This window comes from Carya illinoinensis, chromosome 13 (assembly GCF_018687715.1).
Source record: "Carya illinoinensis cultivar Pawnee chromosome 13, C.illinoinensisPawnee_v1, whole genome shotgun sequence".
Taxonomy (NCBI): Eukaryota; Viridiplantae; Streptophyta; class Magnoliopsida; order Fagales; family Juglandaceae; genus Carya; species Carya illinoinensis.
The window spans coordinates 5312315-5333707 of record NC_056764.1 but is presented as its reverse complement, the minus strand read 5'-3'; the positions used below and the strand labels follow the sequence as shown (position 1 = coordinate 5333707).

The following is a 21393-nucleotide window of genomic DNA, read 5'->3' as shown; positions in this document are numbered from 1 at the left end:
CAGAAGTTTACCATCCTTGGCTTTCTTCTCTTGGAGGAGCACAGCTTCTGGGCAGACACATCGTTATATTCACACTTTTGGATCTCAAAAATTATCTATCAACTGATTATTTGAAGGTTAAAGCTACTCATCATCCCTTTTATCATCCTTTCATAATCTCTTAATGTGGTATTAAATGACTGAAAACCATTTATTATGTTTTACTTATGGTCATATCATTTAATATTACCTCAAGAGATATTTAAAAAGGATGATAAATAGATTTATCTTTATTTGAAAATGTGTCTTTCTGTAATTCAACACTTTTTGAGAAGACATATCTTATCCCAACTCATCTACTCGTTAAGTAATGCTAAATATAGTCTTATGGTATGCAAGTCTCACGCACTCATTTTGAAAAATAGAAAAGTTCATCATTAAAAAATATTTTTTTTTCATGTAGGCTTCAACTTCATAAACTAAACTTTTTTTAAAGAGATTGCATGAACTTGCAAATTCTAAAACTGTAAATATCATTTTTATAATGATTTGATTAAACATTTATTCTTATGATTGGTCACGTAAACTTCCTGTAGGATTGATCTGTCTGTACTTATATTTGCCAAAAAATCTGTACATTGGTTTGACATTATTTTTTTTCTGTTTTTGATTGCTTACTGCAGCACTGCTGTTGATATTTGATACGTGTTGTTCCAAATTCTAAAGAAGCATTTCGTAACCGAGACAGTATGATTGCACCTTAGAGATAGATGCTCTTCAGTGCCGATAAATTAAGTAATTGTCGCGGACATTGAATTCAAAAACGTTGTATGGTATTAGGATCCTAAGAGTATAGGGTTTAAGACTTAAAATAAATTAATATTCAACTGTTCTAAAACTTTCAGACCAATGGTTAGCCCTATAAACTTTCTAGAAGCATTAAACTTATTTGCTCTACAATAGCAAATATGCCAAATATCCATATTCCTTTTAATTCAGCATCTAATGACCACATGATAGAACAATAAACCAAGAAAGACGGGAAATCAAGACAGCAAAATTTTATCACACCAAAAATAAAAAACATATTGAACAATTTAAAAGACAAGGGTCGCGCAGGATCACCTAGATAGATAGGCTTAAAATATCTATGGATAAACTTATAGCCATCAGAGTATCAGCCCCGGTATTGTTTGAAACAAGGGGAAAGAACAAATGATAGAGCTTGTATGGGACGTAACGACCTCTATACATAACTCGGCACCCCTTCTGGTTATTGCAATGTTCTTCAAAGCTGCCAGCAGTGATGGCCAAACACTGAGCACAATATATCCGAGACGGTGGCCTGTGCACTGTGCCAATGCATAAAGTGTCACAAACGGAGACAACTTGGTGAAACCTCTCTCAAACCCTTCATTCCTAGGCTCAACAGCTCATGCTCTAATTTCATCTATCAGAGCTCCTAGTTCTCTGTGGAAGTTTTCAGGATCTGTTACGGCATCTATATTGTAGTAGAAAACCCCCAAGATGTATCAACTTCCCCAATTAAGCTCTCATTCTTGCGACACTTTGGACAGCTTTTCCATATCTGGTTTGCTGCATCATGGATCCAACTCGAGCAGTCTGTGTGGCTCACATCCCCTCTGCATTGAGCGAGGCCAAAAACTTTGTCTTTCCCCTTACCAAAGGAAGGGGCAATAAAACCATCAGAGGCTGTTTCAGAAATCAATTCAGCTAACAACCAATCTATATTTGCTGATGTTTGGATATTTCTCCTAATATTAGTGTCTCTGTAGCAAAATTCCCCTAAAGGATCTGCAGATTCTGCATCGCAAATGCATAGACTAGCAAGAGAAGGATTTTGTATATCAAATCCATACTTCTATCTTGTACCTCACGTGAAGCTTCATTTCATGAGTAGTTATTATCTCGTTTGTCTGGCAGTTAAAGCATAAAGACTAGGGCTAACCAGAGATTACAATAATAACATACCTTTCCTTTTTGGGGATCCAATAGATGTGACACATTGGTGATGCTTATGAGTGAACAAAGCGATGAATTTGCAAGCCTGCAAGCTATAAAAGATCTGCAGCTGCAACATGTATACTCCATATTCATAGGGTCTGCCCCATCCAAAACTGCTACAAGTGCTCTGCTCCGGCTCATATGTGAATACTCATCAAAACAAAACAGCCAGAACAGACGTTTGAATCTGACCAACATCAGATGATACGCTCAAGTTGATCTTGCTCTACCTTTTCATTTAAATTTTCTCTCTTGCAAGTCCAGGTTATACAAACAACCATTTTACTGAATCCTGTAGACTGATTTTGTATTCTTTTGATAAGAGGGAACCAAAATACATTGTAAGGAAAATACCCCACTGAATCCAATTAATCAGGTCATTTGATCACATAGATTATCATCAATTCGAAGAATCTACCCAACTATACCCTCGTTGCTTTATGATATTATTTTTTTCCATCAACATTCTAATTTCTGCTGCATCATCCCACTGTCCAACATCAGCATACATATTATATAGCAACACATATGGGGCTGAACTTTTGGGTTCAAGTCTCATCAATGCTTCGGCAGCAACTCGGGCCAACTCTACATTGTGATGCACCCTACAAGCACCTAATAATGCACCCCATACAGCCGTATCTGGTTCACATGGCATACTATTGATCAAATCCATGGCCTCCTCAAGCTGCCCATGCCGACCCACAATATCCACAAGCGCAGCGAAATGTTCAACCCGTGGTTCAATATCAAATTCATACGTCATGGATTTGAATTGTTTCCAGCCTTCTTCAACTAATCCTGCATGAGCACATGCATGCAAAACTGAGATAAAGGTAATATATGTAGGCCGCACTTTAAGCCTCCTCATCACTTCAAAAAGCTCAAGAGCCTCTTTGGAAAAACCATGAGATGCGTAACCACCGATCATTGCATTCCAAGAGATTACATTTTTTTGCAGTTTCATCTCGCCAAAAATGGTCCATGCCTGGCTTATAGCCCCACATCTTGAATACATGGTAATGAGAGAGTTATCTATTGGCACATCTGGAATAACTGTCTTTGTGACCAGCTGATGGATCTGCATACCTAGGTGAAGATCCACTAGCCCAGTACACACGCTGAGAACTGAAGATAAAGTGTGTCTATCAGGTTTCTCCCCTTCAAGTAGCATCTGAGTGAAGAGTTTAACTGCTTCGTTGTAGTCCTCATTTTTCTCATATCCTGCAATCATGGAGTTCCAGGATACCAGGTTCCTCTGGGGCATCCTTTCGAAGAAGTCATTAGCAAGGGTTAAATTGCCAATTTCCATGAACCCCGATATCATTGTATTCCATGAAAGGGTATCAGGATTTGGCATTTTACCAAAGAGATTTGAAGCCTCTTCCATATTTGACAAATGGACATAGCCATAGATCATTGTATTCCAGGAAAAAGTATCCCTTTCTGCCATTAGGTCAAAAAGTTCCCTGGCAGAAGCAATATCTCCCACTTTCACATAGCACATAATCATAGAATTCCATGATACCAAATTTCTCTTGAATGTCGCATTACCCTCTTTACTTTGATCATGATAAAATGGAATATGATCAAAAAGGTGTCGCGCTTCTTCAACCCTTCCTCCCTGACCATATCCTGCAATCAAAGTATTATATGCACGCACTAAATCTTCTTTGGCTTCATCCTTATTACCAAACTTAAAAAGAACTCTTGCAGCTTTATCCAACTCACCATTCCGAATAAGACCTGATATGAGTGCACTGAGGGAAGCTGCATCCCGTTCTGGCATTCTCTCAAAAAACTCAATAGCACGCACCACATTACCATTACGTAAAAACCCAGTAATCATAGCATTCCAAGAAACGACATTACGCTTGGGCATACTGGTAAAAATCCTTAACGCTTCATCCATCTTGCCATTCTTTGCATACCCACTGATCATCGTGTTCCACGAAACGCAATTTCTCTCTGGCATGTTATCAAACAATTTCCTCCCCTCCTCAATATACCCACTTCCACGACATGAAATATAACCTGAAATCATCAAATTCCAGGACACAACATCTCTTTCAGGCAATTCATTGAACAGCTTACGTGCCTTAGCCATCTCTCTTCGTTGTACATACCCACTTATCATTGAATTCCATGTAACAGTATTTCGGTTCTTCGTACTGTCAAACAGGGCTCTCGCTTCAAAAATCCGACCAGTCCTGATCAAATGGGATATCTTTTTGTTTAATGAATATAAGTCAGTGTCCCGATAAGAACTCTTGAGTCTCAAACCTGTGGTAAAAGAACAGGAAGGGACAGACCCATTGTTAGATATGCGAGTAAGCATGGGCCAGTGACAAGGTCCCTGTATATTTCTGAGTAGTCCGTGTACAGAGAAACTCGGGTTGCGCATTCTCCTCCAACGAATCATCAGGTTAGTCTCTGAAGACTGAAATACGGTTCAGCTCCTGAGGCAGATGCAGTCACGCAGCCAGCTGCTCATCCGATCACAGATTCCCCACCATTTCACAATCAGGACGTAAACGCTGTCGTTTTAACCATTTCATCTCCCGTGACTACAGTAACTCTGATCACTCTACGGCTATTTAATATCCGAAAATTCAGTATACTGTACTCTATCTCAGTTCATCCTACTAACTAAGATGTGGCATATCAAAAATTTAATGTATAATCATTTCTATGTACTTTTTTACGCGTTCTATTGATATGAATGGTTGCATATTAAAAAAAAATTAATGTAACCAATCACATCAGTAATGTGCAGAGAATATATAAAAATGAAAATGACTCTATGTAGTATTATTCGTGACATAGTTATCACTATTGAATTTTAATATTTTATCATTATTTTTTATCTATTTTTTATTACTATTTAATATTTTATTATTATTTTTTATCACTTTTTTACTACTATTTACAGATTATCTGAAATCACCTCACTACAAAAACGAACTTAATGGTATCACATAATGACCCAAAAATGCAATTTTAAAAAAAAAAGTTATGAAGAGAATTTACAAAAGAGGACTTAGTCCATGTGATTTTCTCCAAAATCAAATTCCTCTACGAATCTCACATGTATATGGAGAGGGCAAGAAGAGTCATTCATCCAAAATATGAAGTGTCAATGGAAAATATTTACTGTTTAATAAATATTGTAAAACTCACACATTTTAACATAGAGACCTAAAAAAAAAAGGGTATTAAGGAATCATTGTATCAATTTCAAACATAGCTACCTATCCTAACACGGTAATATACTTCATAAAAACCGTTATGTATAGAGAGAGAAAAATACACCTTCCTTTTTTTCATCATCCTTTTACCATCTTTTAATGTCACATTAAATAATTGAATATTATTTATCCTTTATTATACTTATCATCCAATTATTAGATGCCATGTAAATAAATAATAATTAATAAGATAATTGATAGAATTTATATATATATATAGAGAGAGAGAGAGAGAGTGAGAGAGAGAGACCTTATGTGGATGCAACTAAGGGGCCACTAACTGCAGCCGGCACCCTTAGAGAAATACTTTTTGCAGTCGGGAAATGCAGTCGTGGAGAAAAAAGTGAATTAATACGGGATCTATATAAAAAAAAATATAATTTTTTTTTATTCATATAGATTTCCTGAATATAAAATAATTTTTTTATATTTATTCCGTACAGCCGACTGTGTAGCAAAGCTCGCACCCTTAAGGGCCTAAGGCAAGCCTAAAAAGGAAAACCATTTCATACGGGAAGGTTGCGAAGAAAAACCCGCCAATTACGCAGCCTGTCTCCATTTTGCTCTTCGATCAAGAACCTTCCCTCCACGACAAAGTTATCAAACTCGCTTCACATGCGTGCCTCCCCACTCCCCCCTTCCAAAAACTCGTACACACCCACAAATACACGAGCCCACAACGCACAGAGACGGGCAGAGGGAAAGAGAGAGAGATTGCAAATATGGGGCATGAGGAAGAGGTGGGGGAGGAATATTTGTTCAAGATAGTGCTGATAGGTGACTCTGCGGTAGGCAAGTCCAACCTCTTGTCACGCTTTGCTCGCAACGAGTTCGATACCAACTCCAAGGCCACTATTGGCGTGGAGTTCCAGACCCAGGTGGTGGAGATTGATGGCAAAGAAGTCAAGGCCCAGATCTGGGACACTGCTGGCCAGGAACGATTCAGGGCTGTCACCTCTGCTTACTACAGAGGCGCTGTGGGTGCGCTCATTGTTTACGATATTAGTCGGAGGACTACCTTTGATAGTGTCAAGCGCTGGCTCGACGAACTCAGCAGTAAGTTCTTATATTTATGTGTGTGATTGACTAATTTTGGTTGTGGAGAAAATGTGGGGAAAACTATTGAATGTCAAAAGTTTTTGAGTCTACAATTCCTATAGTGCTCGATGATTAGTCATCACCTGATTGTGGGTATGCTTGCTTTTGTTTTACAAGTTAATGATTTTGTTGGTACGATGAAAAATTGCGAAAGAAGAATAAGAAATTAAGAATCAAAAGTTATGGGGACTTTTTTCTTTTGATTCTAGAAATTAAAGGTGGAGCTGGGTTGAACCAAATAGTTTAGTGGGTTCTTGATTGATTTGCTCGTACAACTGTTTTCTGCATCCTTACTGAAGGAAAAAAAGAAAGGGAAGAAGAGGTTTACACTTGAGTTTCATGACGAAGGAAACAGAAATTACTGACCAATCGCTGCATTACATATTTAAATGGTATTTAGGCACAATATTCATTTTATTGTGAGGGTTGGTTCAATTTAAACGCAGTTCACAACAAAATTAGCATAGGACTTGTACTTTTTCCTTCAAATAAAAATCTTCATCGTTTCAATAGTTCCCTTCTGGTATTTGTGCCGACTCTCTCTTTCAATCTCTCTCTGCAATGCCACTCTTTTGCAATATTTTATGTTTATCATTTGTTTCTCTCTTCCACGTGACCCTTGATTTTTTATATGGAGGTCAGCTTCCTCTTGTATGTTCAGTAAGGCCAACTAAGTGAACTTTTAATTCGGTTCTATGCAGTTCATTGTGATACCACAATGGGGAGAATGTTGGTTGGGAACAAGTGTGATTTGGAGAATATAAGAGAGGTAAGCGTGGAGGAGGGCAAAAGCCTAGCAGAAGCAGAAGGATTGTTCTTTATGGAGACGTCTGCACTTGATGCTATTAATGTCCAAACTGCATTTGAGATTGTTATCCGGGAGATTTACAACAATATCAGCAGAAAAGTTCTGAATTCTGAGTCTTACAAGGCTGAATTGTCGGTGAATCGAGTAAGCCTGGTCGATGGTGCTGGCTCATCCAAGCGATCTTTCCCTTGTTGTGCTAATTGATCTTTGTTCTTTCAGTTTCACATTGCACTTAAAAAGGTCACCTCTTATATGCCTCTTTGTACTCTTCTCTTTCTTCCTGTTTGATAATTACCTCTCAATACGGCCTCTCCAGTGACCAGTTTATTTTATTGGTTCTGATGCTTTCATTAATTGATCTGTATCAGATAAGATTGAAATTGGAACTTCTGGATTTATACACTTCTTACATACTATTGGGATGGAAATATAATATAAGGATTTGCACGAGGCCTATTTAGCAAGGTTTTGCGAAAGTATTAGAGTTCGTAAATGTGTTTGAATATAGAATTTTTTTTTAGATTTGTTATTACTGGAACTGGAAGCTTGAAAAAGTGATGGGATCCGTTAAAATGATACTTGAAGAAAGAAACAGAGTTTTTTATTTTGTGAAAATTGCATTGATTTTTATTCTTTTAATCACAAAAACCGGTGCTAATAATTAATTAAACGAAAATTATTTTTTATATTAAAATTTGTTTTGATTTGTTAGGTTGAATGTGAAAAGTTTTTTTTTTTTTTTTAAATGTGATATTTTAATTCCCAGACAAAGGAAAAAAGACAATCATATTTCAAGAATATAAGTAAAAATATTTTAGCTACAAAGAAATTACATAAAAGTAAACCCACAAATTGATATAGCTTGACATGGTACGTCAGATTGTAAAGTTATTTTTATTATAAAATAAATGAATTACATGCAATCACATTAACTAGTGAGTTTATTTTATATAATCTCTTTGTTCATGTAACAGTTCTCAAATAAATAACATGCATGCGGACGGGAAAAAAGAAGCTATTTCTGTTAACTAAATAAGGTAATGCTGCTGCTAAATACAAATGTCGAGGAAATAAGTCTTATCCGCAGATGAAATAAAAAATTGTAGATTTACCTAATTTGTAAATTCACCTGTATTCAACAATAAAATAAGATCAAAGTTCATTAAGGCACCGATTGTTGACAAACAACAGTTTCAGCTAAAAGATTACACACATGACTTATATATATATATGCATGATGTATACATGATTAATGCTACTCATCATCCCATGATATGGCATTAGATAATTGGAGATTATTTATTATATTTTACTTGTGAACCTATCATCTAATACCACATCATGAAATGATGAGAAAATAGATGATAAATAAATTTTTTCTTTTGAGAAGAGAATTGTGTGGAAGCTCAAGCACATGGGGTTCATAATCAATATGCTTAATTCTATGTTAAGGTGTTTACATTGTGCATGCGCACATGTGCTCTTGGGGAAGGGTAAATTCTTGAAATCATCGATGATATTGTTATGGACCGCTACCAGAATACACAATTTGTATATCCAGGACGGAAGGCAGAGATTTAGATAAACATTTAAACTTTAGATAGACGCCTGAGCTCCTTGCCTACAAATATTATCAGGGAATAAAATGCAAAAATGGCTGGTCGTTCGCTAGTCGAATATAGGAGATTAACTCTACTGAAAAATGGACACTTAAGGGGAGAAAGCAAGGAAATATTGTACCATCTATCAATCCTGAAAACATGAGAGAGAGAGAGAGAGAGAGAGAGAGAGAGAGAGAGAGAGAGAGAGAGAGAGAGAGAGAGAGAGAGAGAGAGATTCTCAGGGCTTCCTCAAGGCAGATGCTGCACCCATCACGATAGCCAAGACAAGGCCAAGACCAGCACCAAGGGAAGCACCCACCGCTGCAGATGTTAAGGAGGATGCCTTGGCTTGGGAATCTGCACTCGCATCCGCTATAATTGCACGTTCTCTTGCCAATTCCAGCAAAAGTCGATCTCTAGATAGTTCCTTTAATTTGAAAGAAGAATATAAATTAACAGCAAAACAAAAACAGAGAACAAAATTTTTTCTGCCGTGTTTTGAAAGTAATAAGAACTTCATTTAAAAGTGCGAAAGGTTACACTGGATCTATACTTTAAACTTTTATCAGTTATGACATACTTCTTCAGGTACTTAACCCTATCATTCTCTCTTATAATGACCACATTAGTTGAAAACAATACCTTGCCAAAATTCTGCCATCATCATTATTTTGCGAAACATGTAGAAAAGGAGTTCAATCATATCCACTCCCAACCCAAAAGGTAAAACACAGAAAATTAACACCATTTCCCCGTCTTTTGGTGCAATATAAAGATAGTCGAATGGTTTTACCTGGAAAGAGGCCTCCTCATGGCTCCGAAGCACGCGGTGGACTAGCTGACAGAGAGAGGTGACACCCTCCACTGGAAGAACAACATCTTTCTTCTGGAAAGACCTCCGAACAAGATTCATTGGGGCAAAAAGAAGTGTTTGAGTACCCATCCTCCCATCAGAAACTCCACCAGCTGCACCCCAAGACAAAGAAGCACTTGCAGCACCAGCCATAACATATGGACACGAATTGATAACTCCAGTTGTGCTTAAAGATGCTTGGTATGCCTGCACAACAGCATCAACTACTGCTCTTTGTTGATGTGCACTGACAGAAAATTTATTTGTTATGGCAAGGACCCAAGGGATTCCTAGAGATTTGGCCTCATCTAACAGAAGTGTAAGTACCGGCTTTTGTTGTGATATATCTGTGTGATTGTATTGAGGTATTTTATGGGACAGGTTATGCACAAGAACAATCAAATCTGTCTTCCTACTTAGGTCACGAATTCCCATCCACAGTTCATCCCTGAAACGAGAAACCTCCCTGTTCAGATCCTGCAGTACAAGCAATTAAAAAAAATGAAAGTAAGGACACAGTTCAGAAGTACAACAATAAAATGGGGGAGAATAACAGCAGCAAAACTGAAGCACTAAGAGTTCCTTCTGAACCTAACCAGTTCAACGATAGATGGAGTTGTATGTATACTCTATCCAAGCCCCATCTATCCCATAGGTCCTCATCTACATCTACATTGCCTCGTGAGTCAGAACATATTGATACCATAAACAGAGATATTGAAAACATACAAAGAAACAGTAATGGCATTGCACATTCTGCCTGGTTTTAGGGTCTTTTTTTTTTCATACTTTGTTGCTTTGGGCCTCTTCTATTGTATTGAATGGAACGAGTCTTAATGACTTTTATGCTACTATACGTAGCACGTAGTTTGTAATTAGACTCTTTCTTGTATACTTCCTATGTACTTGGGCTTTGCCTATTTACGTGAATCAATAAAACCTCTTTTACCTATTAAAAAAAAAAAACATTCTGCCTGGGATAAGGGCAAAATTGCATGAGTTACTGCAGAACACCGTGATCAGCTATTGGGGCCGGAAACAGCAACAATAGCTACAATATGCTAAGCTTACAATAACCGAGAAAAGAAATCGCAATAAAATGCAGTAATAGTACATAAAATAAAATAAAACCATATAAATTGCTAAAGCCCGAGAAATGTGACTATCAATTGCTCATTGTAAGTGGAAATCGTAAATATACCAGCAAGAACTCAAAGCTTGTTTATCTCCTTCAAACAGGTCAACGCAACTAAGTCCACAGCCAAAAAATAATGTTGGACCAAAAACCAAAACAAAATAATGTTGGTTTTTGTCCTACTTTATTTTATCCTTATTGAAAAGAAGTTATGCATAAACCTTTAACTAAAAACAGCATGTATGCAAGTTGTACAATACACCATAGAAGACCAAATTACTTTCGCCTTTCTTTATTTTTGTGGGAGGTCGAGGGGAAACCAAGTCACTCATAGCTGTAAAACTGAGATTCTCTGAACTTATATATCTCTAAGATTCAACCATCATCAGCCGACCATCAGAAATGAAATGCATACTGAGGCAATGATAGCATACAGCATCCAGATGATACTAATAAAGCGGTGACACAAGTGACTATCCTATAATAGGAAACAAATATGCTCTGGTGTGGTACTGTTTGTACAAATTACAACAAATTCCAATTGCAATGTTGAATGAAACGTGCCCCATAAACAGGGAACATCATTTACAAAAGAAAAAAAAAATACCTGCAAATTTATCCCTGCTGAATCGCAGTAGAATAAACCACCAGCAATCCCCTCTTGAACATCGGTCTCCGGAAGCATATTCTCAATATTGGTGACACCGTGGACCTTGCTTTCACCAAGTATTGCCTTAAGAAGAGAAGTTTTACCAGCACCCTACACAGCAAATAAGTCATTTTAAGTCTATAATTACCAAAACAATTAAACATATTTTGTCATTACCTACATACATACATTCACGTGCGTGCGTGCATGTGTGTGGGTATGCATGCATGTGCCATCAGTACCTCAAGGCCAAGTAACCGGACCCTACGAGTTCTGACATGAACCTCCTTAGAGACAGCAGCAAAATCACTGGTACATAATATGGAAAAATCACTCAGACCTTCAGGACAGATAAATTTGTCATCGTGAAAAGATCCCAAAGTATTTTCACGATTGAGATTGGCGCCATCTGAATCAACAGAAGGAAAAATGGGCACCAATGTATCTACCACGATCTGATGCTTTGGTGGCCGTCTCAATGGTGCTCCAACTAGAACTCGCATCTTTTGCAATTCTGGCTCCACTCCATGATTCGAAGAATAAGTTGGAACTGAGGGAAAGGATTCCACTCTAGTGGAACACCTGGATGCAACAGATATATAATCATAATGTGTCCCATACCAAAAGACAACTATGTAAGTTGTGGAAAACAAAATTACACTTGTGTGTGTGTGCGTGTTTTTTTTTTTTTTTTTCTTTTTTTTTGTTTTAGGGGGGGGGGGGGGGGGGCTATGTGGCATGGATGGTTGGACAGTTAGGTGTGCCTTTTGGTTTTCTACGTCACTCAAAAGGCACCAATATACAAATGAAGAGCATCTTGATCATATCGGCACAAACAGGAGTAGCAAAAGCAAGCATTATTGAGAAGCATTAAGAAGGGGGGGAAAAAGGAGAGAAGGGGGGGGGGGGGGGGGGGGGGCGAACGTGACAATAGCCACAACTAATCAATATTTAGGACTGAAAGATCAATGCAGGTGATCCAGAGAAGACATCAATCATGAAAATGATGGCAAAATATCAATATCTTTCATATTTTTTAACAATCAGGGCTGTAGTAACAAGTCTCAAGAAAGTCAGAATAGCCTTGTAAGGTCACTCTTGCCAACCACATGGGACATGCAAAAGGATTGGAAAATTATTTTTTTTTTCAAAAAAAAAAAAAAACAAAAGCAAGAGGGATGGAGGAGGGTTACGAGGATTGCAAAGGACAATACCAGTTGCCGTTGACTTGAGCGTGAACCAGTGTACAGAGATGCAACCTAAATCCAGTGATATCAACTTTTAAAGGTTCTCCATTCTTCTCACCAGGTAGTCCATTCCATCCAAGAGGAGCAATTGAAGTAGCAGTGCGAATAACTGGAGACTCTACAATATGGCCAAGCTCAACAGCCCCTGCAACTGAAAGACCAAGCCACTGCTGTAGATGTGGAAACTGCGGCAGTTGCTCAATTCCTAGGAAAGATGTAGGATTATCACTCATACACAGGTCATATATTCTGCACAAGAGACAAATTCAGACCAAGAATGAGACTTACAATTCCTGAATTTTCATTCTGGCATGTAAAAAAAACACGGTTATTGTAAGAGACATTAGATATAGACTTTCAACTTTTAGAGCTATCAAGAGCCCGTCTGGGGAGAGTGTAGAGTGTTTTAAAATTCAAAGCTCTGAGAAAGTCTTCTCAAGTGGAGATTGGAAGAAATTATCACAATTAGAGGATCTATGTTGTAAAATTTATAGAAGACGCATGAAGAAAATATAATAAAATGGAAATCATAGAAGCTAATTAATTATTTTAAATAACAGTCAAAAGTTTTAACCAGCCCAAGAAACTTCCTTGGTCCAATATCAGGCTCCATAGGTTCAAACATAATTTGATTTTGATAATTTTTAAAAGGATTTATAGGACAAATTGCAGATAAAATAACACTGTTCAGATCTATACTTGTAGATAGAAAAAGAAAATCAAAAAGATACAGGAAAACTGCTAGCCAATGTAACAAGTGACCATCAATTTTTTTTCAATAGGTAACAATGGACTATCAATTTAAGAGCATAGGGGCTGTATATGATAAGATAAAATAACTGAATTGTGAAATTGACATTCACAATATGTTAAGTTTTGTTTATACAATAATTCACACCTCTGAAATCGAGACCTATATGACTTCATAGAATGTGATTGAAGTCGTTCCCTTAATTCCGCAATAACAGATCTGACCTGAAAAATGTCTTTTCCAGAAGAAAGTAAATAAAATGAGAGATCCCAAGAGATACTACAACCAGATACCGCACATAATACTGAAAGGCTGTCAAAATCATAAGATTCATGCCACAGAAATATTACAAATCTCGCCCTCCCACGCAACCCTAAGAAAAAGATGGCTAAACAAAAGGAAGCACATACCGATGTCAACTTTGAATATTCTGCACCTGACAGTGATTCCACTGATGAATTCCCCAAGAGATACAGCTGTATGAATATATATAGCTTCCAATGAAATCACTAATATAAAGAATAGACTTATCAAGAAAGACTAATATTTAGATGATGTCGCATACACGATAAACGAGTGGCCAGGGGACCTCTACAAGGATTAATAGACTACAAAAATGCACTAATGGAAACAAAACAACTAATATTTTAATTTTACAAGTAAACAAAACAACTAATATATGCCACCAAAGAAACCAGAAAAGCATAGCTTGCTGGTAAGTAGCAACAAAATCGATATTGAAACTTCTAAAATTTCAGCAGTTTTTCCATCCCTCCTGCACTGTGATGACAAACCATTATAATAACAAACAAACAAACAAATGGGTGGCATGGGTTCATTATATATACCTGCCCAAATGGTACATATGAAGGTAAATAAGGCACTCTGCGCCAGCTCCTACCATCCCCACCTTTACTACTCTCTTGTTCTGCTAACTTTCCACTTGTTGCTACATCTGGTGGCCCTTTAATAGTGTCAGAAATTGGCTTTAGGGAAATGCCGTCTGAGCCCTCTTGGATTTCAAGAGACTGTGGTTCAACTACATCATCTTCAACCAAAGCTGTTGCAACAGAATCAGCTGAGGATGACATCTCTACAGAGCCAACTTGATTTCCTCCATATTTGTTGAACTTTCTCCTCACACTCTCCAAAGGAACAAGCCTTGAGAGTCTCCAAAATGAACGCTGTACAGGACCCAACCCCAAAACCAACTGCTCCCCCTGATTCTCTTTTAGCTTCTCTATCCCATCCTTACGTTTTAATGGTGATAAATTAGTAGGTTCAGCTTCAGCAGGAATTGTTTGAGCCTGTGCATTATAGTGATGGAAATATGCTGGAGACAGGATACGAGGCACCAGATCTTCTGGAATGCAGTAAGTCTTGAAATAATGATGCCAGCCTTTACTATTAACATAACTGTACCATAAAATAAAAAAATAAATAAATAAATAAAACTTGGATGTGTTGTCAAAAAAAATTAAAAAAGAGGAATGATATCTAGAACTCTTGTGATTCAGTAATATCATAGTTGCTAAGAAGATTATCAGAAACCTACTCTCTTAAAGCAGCATTTCCAACTGGTGGCTGCGAGAATGTTATGCATTTAACTAACACCTTTTCACCTTCCTTTGACGACGATGAAACAGCTATTACCCTCAAAATCGCGAGGGTAGCTAATGCTGCTACCTACAAAGGCAAAATAGGAGTAAATGATGCATATATTTTTTTACAAGTAAGATACACTTTTATTTATGTTCAGCAGAAAGGAAACAATGGCATTATCAAGGTACGGGGTGTATAATTCAAATACATCTAATGAGAGAAAGAAAAGAGGCCAAGCGCAGCCCAAGTATACCGCACCAAGTTAATGATAACAAAAAGTGGGAAAAACTAGAGTAAAGCGGGATAATCAGACTCACTGCTCCACCAAGCGAATGACCGCATAATACAAGCTTCCGCTTCTTCTTTTGAGCAAGCCTGTATAACTCCAAAGCAGGTATCCCTTTAGCACGAGCCAAAAAACCCTAAAGATAATTGGAAGGATTAGAACATTAGAACACCATACAGAAAGTATGATAAAGATCCTCAACAATGGAAGAACAAGAAACCAACACATTATCATATAGATCTGTAGGATGGAGAATCAAGAAATCAGAATGGCTAACAGAGAAAGGAAAAAAGGTGCTTAGGAAATGTAGGAAAACAAGTGTAATTGCCAAGATATTTGAGATGTCCCAACGAGAAATGATCAAATGGACTATGAAAATAATGGTCGCTATCTTACCCGATGAACAGCAGGTTTAGATTTATCTTTTATTTGCTTAGATTTTGTATCAAGGGGATTCCATAAGTTCTCTGACTTTCCCTTTCGACTTTCACATTGTTCAGATTTAGAAGCTTCAATTTCCTCAGCATCTTCCATGGCATCCTCATGAAAGATAGCACCTTGCAGTATATTGGCATCAGCCATGACATCCCTTGATTCGTACAAAATAAAATGAAGACAAAAATTAGAAAATTATACAGACTAAGACAAGATGATCAATAAATTCTATGATGCATACTTGTACTGCTTTGTTCCAACAAATGAAGCAAATAGTGTGTCACCTGCTTCTGCCAATAAATACCTGCAAAAGCAACATGCAAAGAACCTATATATGATAAACAAAAAATTTAAAAACATTATTGAAAAATGAAAAACCAAAACTTAGACAAATCATCTCAAAAAACATAAATATATATGCAGAAATATAAGTTTACTATTTAATAAGAAGAGGGAGTAAGAAAACGAAGTGTGATATACCTAACCATTTGTAACAAAAAAAACACATTCTTAATATGAAAAAGAGCTCAAGTACATAGAAATCGTTATTGTACACGTTGCAACATAGAAAAGTAGGGTACACTTGAAATGTGGTAAAATGAAGGTGACTGATTTATGCTTGTGTGGATGGCTTGATAAAAAATAAAATCTAGGGAAAAACAAGGTAATGCATTTGGGTCTACTTATGTATAGATGCAGCCTCTTCTTGCCAAAAAACTTGATTATCCAAAATTTTTCCACAACCTAATAACTGCCATTCCAAAAGGAAAAAGAGGAAATGGTTGGAGTGAATTTAACATCCTAAGCCCAAAAGGCAGGGAATCGAACAAAAAATGTACTTTCAGACAGTAGGAGTAAACTGTGTAACTGGAGTTAGACCAACAGAAGATATTAAAGAACCCACCAATGGTTGCCTTTTTTTATCGGAAAACAATACTTTACAGAAAATAATAATAAGCATAGCCCAAGTACATGGGACATATACAAGAGTGTCATGTAAGCATGATTATCTCATGATAAAATAAAGTCACGAATGTTCAGGCCATTATAGTCAATTACAATCGACCAATGGAATAAAGGGTTAAAAAATAACATTCTAAACTCATCCATTGACCACTCATGGTCTTTCGAAACTTCTTGCATTCCCCAGTGATCATTACTTAACAGAAAAGTAGTACCAATACATCGGCAGAATAGAAATAATTTTACAAAAATAAAAACACATGCACATGAGAGATATAGAGCAGACCATACCTGTGTGGAACATGATCTAAAGAAGGTTGCACACGCTCCAAAGAAACAAGTTGTCCTCCAAAATCAGCCTTAAATTTATTTACAGCTCGAACCAACTCAGCAGCAGGTCTCTTCATGTAAAGAAGAATAGGTACCATAAGCCAAAACAAACTCATTTTAATGATTAACTAACATCGTTAAGAACCATTCCACTGCCAAAAACAGGTCTTTGAAAAACTGTTTTGTTTCTCTACTCTGAAAAACAGAAAACAGTTTCAAGAAATAACACTTTTTTGTTATTCTCAAAAGGCTGTAATTTTAAGGGACATTTAAAAAAAAAAAAATCGAAAACAGAAAACGCCCACCTGATTCATCAACCTCCAGAGCAAGCACTCAAAATCATCACCAATCGCCACATGCAATTAAAAACTACTTCTTATGGTGGCCCCTAATTACAATCCGTAATATCCCACATGCATGTTTACCGGGACTAATACACTAGAAAAAGCATGCACACGGAAAATTTCATTTCTCCTTCCACTTCTTGGACTTCTCAGAGCTATACAAATATCAAGAAAAAAACCAATACTTGTCGCTTAAGAAATAACACAAAAACACAATCTTCTCCAGTTGCTCGTTTTCCTTCCCATTCCTTCACCACACTCGCAAACCTAACGACCAATTCTTACTGGTTTGGTCTCAAAAATCAAAATCCCTACCCCCTTAAAATGAATTTTCCTTTTTTAAAAAAAAAAAAAAACATTCTATTCCCTTATATTACTGGAATTTCTTAACCACCAATCCAAAAAATTAAAGAAATTTCAGGTTGCCACAAAATCCCCATACCTTGTAAACGCACTCGGAGAGAACCATGCAGCAGAGAATGTCCTGTAAGTCCAAAACGGACTCTGCCTTGAGGGCGCGACAGAGATCATGGAGCTGCTTCTTTCGACGCTCGTACTCTTCTTGGATCTTCTTCCTCTGCTCCCTGTCGTCTTTGTTCCACGGCCACCGCATCCGCCATTGCAAAGGGCCCCACGAGACCTTGAGAATCTTGGCCCGCTGATCTCTGATCCAGGACTCCACCCGGCTATGTATGGACTCCATTGGTGTCCGAAAGACAGGATATTTGATTTGGGCAGCGAAGAAGGAAGGGGAGGCAATGGAGAGTGTATTATGTTCCAATATATGAGTGATAGGCAATGGGAATCTCAGTGTCTGATTGTAAAAGCATATACCCCAGAGAGTTTCCTTCGTTCATCCTCCTTCCTGTTTTGTTTCTTCCTCTTTTGATTGAATAAAACAAAAATATTTAAACAAATACGAAGCCTGAGTGCCGAATTGGATTGGAATTGAGAAAGAAAAATTCCTACACACTAAATTATTATTTTATTTATATTTTATTAAGTATGTCGTAGTATATTTATTATTATTAAATAATTATTTATTATATATTATTTTATCATTAAAATATGATAAATATATTATATTATATATGATGAGATATAAATAAAATGATGATATAGTGTATAACATTATTTATTTAAAAGAATCGAATAGTATAGTATAATAGTTTCTTAGCAATTCCCTATTATTTCACGTTGGATTTATGATTTTTGAAAACAATATAAATTATAAATCTCAAAGTTTTGTGTTCAATCCAATTTGAATCTACCTAGCTCATTTAATTAAATTCTTATTTCATTCAATTCATGGATCATGTTAGAAATTTGTCAATCAAATTTAAATATGCTTAATTTATTCAACCCATGTAGCGCGTTAATTAATAAATAATATTGTATTACAATTATCATTATTTAGATAGATAAAAAATAAGGAGCATATATAATTTTGATTAGGGTCGTAATCGATATATATTATTATTATTATTTTATAGTTTAAAATCTAATGTGTTAGTTTTAATAATTAAGAATATAAAAAATAAAAATATTGGATAATTTGAGAGGTGCAAGATGTATCTTTACTTGTGTGTTTTTCTTCTCTATTTTTTTTAGAATAATGCTAATTATAATTATAAAGTGTGTAAATTCCGCTGCTCATTTTTTTTAAAAAAAAAAAAAACTTAATTTTTCTGTTAAGAAAAGAGTAACGTGATATATATTTTTAAAATATGCAAATCTCTCGTATTACCTTAAAAAAAGGGATTACATTAAAAATATATATTTTATATATAAATTATAAATTTATCTACTTTTTTTAAGAGAATGTGCATGACTAACACATTAAGCCGGCAAATATTAGTTATTTAAAAGAAAATAATTGTTTAATGTAAGTTTTAGATTTATCTATTTTTATTAAAAAGAGTTTACAGTACTTGAATATTCTATTATTGTAAATATTATTTCTTTTTATTTTATATGTAATTGTTGATGAAACAACTTATACTTTCATGACCTAAAACATAAAAGAAACTAGAAAGAGAAGGGGACCAACGGGTGAAATAGCACTAAATCGGATAAGTTTATTCCTGATTGTCTTCAATTATTTACTTTTGTGCTTTTTAAATAAGAGAGATTTTCATTTAAGGATGGAAACGTACATTCTCTCTCACACACATCTCTTAAGTAATGAAAACTTTGATCATTTTTAGAAATTTAGCATATATTTCCACAATTTTCTTATGAAACGGTAAGGGTTGGTTCTCACCTAACAACCTTAATGACTATTTAATATAATGCAAAAAGTGATAATCAAGCCAATTAATTAACTGCCAAAAAGCCAAGGGCTTGTAGCCTCGTTAGTGTAACCCCCAAGTCTTCAAAATGGATTCAAAACCTCCATCTTTAAAATATAAAAAATAAAATAAAATAAAAAATTAACTACCAAAAATATGGATGCCCATGCTCTTCGGCGGACAAGATAACAGGACAGTGGTTATAATATTATAAATAGGGTATTATTATTTATAATTTTATGATGTGTAATTTTGCACATTTCATTTAAAAAAATTATATAAATCTTATATTCACTCCTTTTTTTAAGAGATTGTATAGAGTTTATATATTTCAGAATTATAAATATCATTTATTTTAGAGATATATTAAAAAGATAGAAAGCTGCCATTTGGTAGACTGTCATCGGAGATTTTATATTGATGAATTTAAAGAAAATTACGTATAAGTAACCAGGATATTTTAATTTTCTTAATTTTCATATAAACATGTTTTCAACTTAAAAAACTTCATATCAATATCTCTGTTATTAATAATAATTGAGTATAGTTACCTTTCATCAGTAATTTAAGTATTTTGAATTACACCTATTAATGTAGTACATTTTGAATAACATAATACAACCAGCAGGACTTCAACACCCCAAACCCTAGGCTGAAGTCCAGTCCATATAAATACATACACATAAAAGTAAATTAGTTATTAAAACGACTTCATTTTAATAACAAATTTGTTTTTAATAAAATGACAAGACAAAGAAAAATGATAAGATACGAAATTCTTATCCCAGTTTTCCATCTCAGCTAAAACCATATTACCAAACGGTCAAAGGGAGTACAACTGAAGTTAAAATTTTATGTCTTGAAACTGTAGCTTGATGGACTTGTGTCTAACAGAACACCGATAAGTCCAAAATTTTTCAATCCTTTCGTGTTCCTCAAAGGCTAGTCATTGTGTTTATTCCCATAGTCACACCAAAAATCTCAGCAACCCATGATTTTATCCCCGAGTCAGATGAAATTTCTCAGTAAAAAATAGAGAAATCCCCGAGTGGGAATGATTTCCTCAGCTGTTCTTGGTCACAATGCAACCCTTGGTAGTTTCCAAATTATATGCATGGGATGGAGGTTGAAGGTGACGAAAAAGTGAGCCCATCGACTGGTTGAAGGTGAGCTTACTGAAACACACGATTTTCCTGTGTAATTTTCATTTCATTCGGTTTTTACAAAACATGCCCAAAATCGGTTGGAAGCTCACCTTGATTGAATGTGAAATCGTTCAGTCGTGCGATTATTTGCTTTTTCCGCCCAAAATCGGTGAATCACTCACCTTGATTGGTCGGAAATCGTGAGGACGTGCGAATAAACGTACAGAAACGCAGAGTCACAGACACGTTCTCCTCCAGCTAGAGCGGAATCTCTCCGTAAAGGCTGTTTCGGTCAGTTTTGAGGGTGAGTGATCTTACCTCTGTGCACACAATAGTCACGCGTGGTTTTTTTGTACGATACAAAATGGATTTTCTTTGTTGTAAAATCCCAAATGGTGTATAAAAGCCATCACCACAAGCTGAGGGGAAAAATTGCCATGAACTCCATCAACAAAGACACTGGTGCGCACAAATCTCATTTCCGTCGTCGCCGTCAGTTCTGAACCACCACAGGTCCTAAGACAAGGTCCTACCAGGTAACCTTCTTGGTCCCTACTACTTGAGGGAATTTTGAAATTTTGGTGAAATTTGGTTGGCTTAGGA

At 36.1% G+C, this 21393-nt stretch overlaps 3 protein-coding genes and 1 pseudogene across 5 annotated transcripts; 1 reads left to right on the top strand and 3 right to left on the bottom strand.

Moving 5' to 3' along the window:
• Positions 1–1017: 1017 nt before the first annotated feature.
• On the bottom strand, positions 1018–2145 carry LOC122292219 (annotated as a pseudogene).
• Positions 1018–4562, bottom strand: LOC122291635 (pentatricopeptide repeat-containing protein At1g62260, mitochondrial). The gene has a single exon (XM_043099455.1). The coding sequence runs from the start codon at positions 4424–4426 to the stop codon at positions 2405–2407; it is 2022 nt and encodes a 673-aa protein (XP_042955389.1). The 5' UTR covers positions 4427–4562; the 3' UTR covers positions 1018–2404.
• Positions 4563–5751: 1189 nt separating this feature from the next.
• Positions 5752–7622, top strand: LOC122291681 (ras-related protein RABA5b). Its single transcript, XM_043099545.1, has 2 exons — positions 5752–6308; positions 7052–7622. The coding sequence occupies exons 1-2, from the start codon at positions 5975–5977 to the stop codon at positions 7360–7362; spliced, it is 645 nt and encodes a 214-aa protein (XP_042955479.1). The 5' UTR covers positions 5752–5974; the 3' UTR covers positions 7363–7622.
• A 1112-nt stretch (positions 7623–8734) lies between these two features.
• Positions 8735–18246, bottom strand: LOC122291680. 3 transcript variants are annotated; one of them, XM_043099543.1, is made up of 15 exons: positions 17797–18246; positions 16972–17081; positions 15959–16021; positions 15679–15871; positions 15314–15418; positions 14950–15080; positions 14243–14810; positions 13805–13870; positions 13542–13618; positions 12611–12892; positions 11639–11978; positions 11355–11507; positions 9553–10089; positions 8995–9186; positions 8735–8960 (listed from the first exon to the last, which is right to left on the bottom strand). In XM_043099543.1, exons 1-14 carry the CDS (start codon positions 18055–18057, stop codon positions 8998–9000), a joined length of 3075 nt encoding a protein of 1024 aa, XP_042955477.1. In that variant the 5' UTR covers positions 18058–18246; the 3' UTR covers positions 8735–8960; positions 8995–8997. The 3 variants fall into 3 exon arrangements, with proteins under 3 accessions (XP_042955477.1, XP_042955478.1, XP_042955476.1); XM_043099544.1 differs by having other exon boundaries at positions 8735–8948; XM_043099542.1 differs by having other exon boundaries at positions 8735–9186.
• Positions 18247–21393: the final 3147 nt, after the last annotated feature.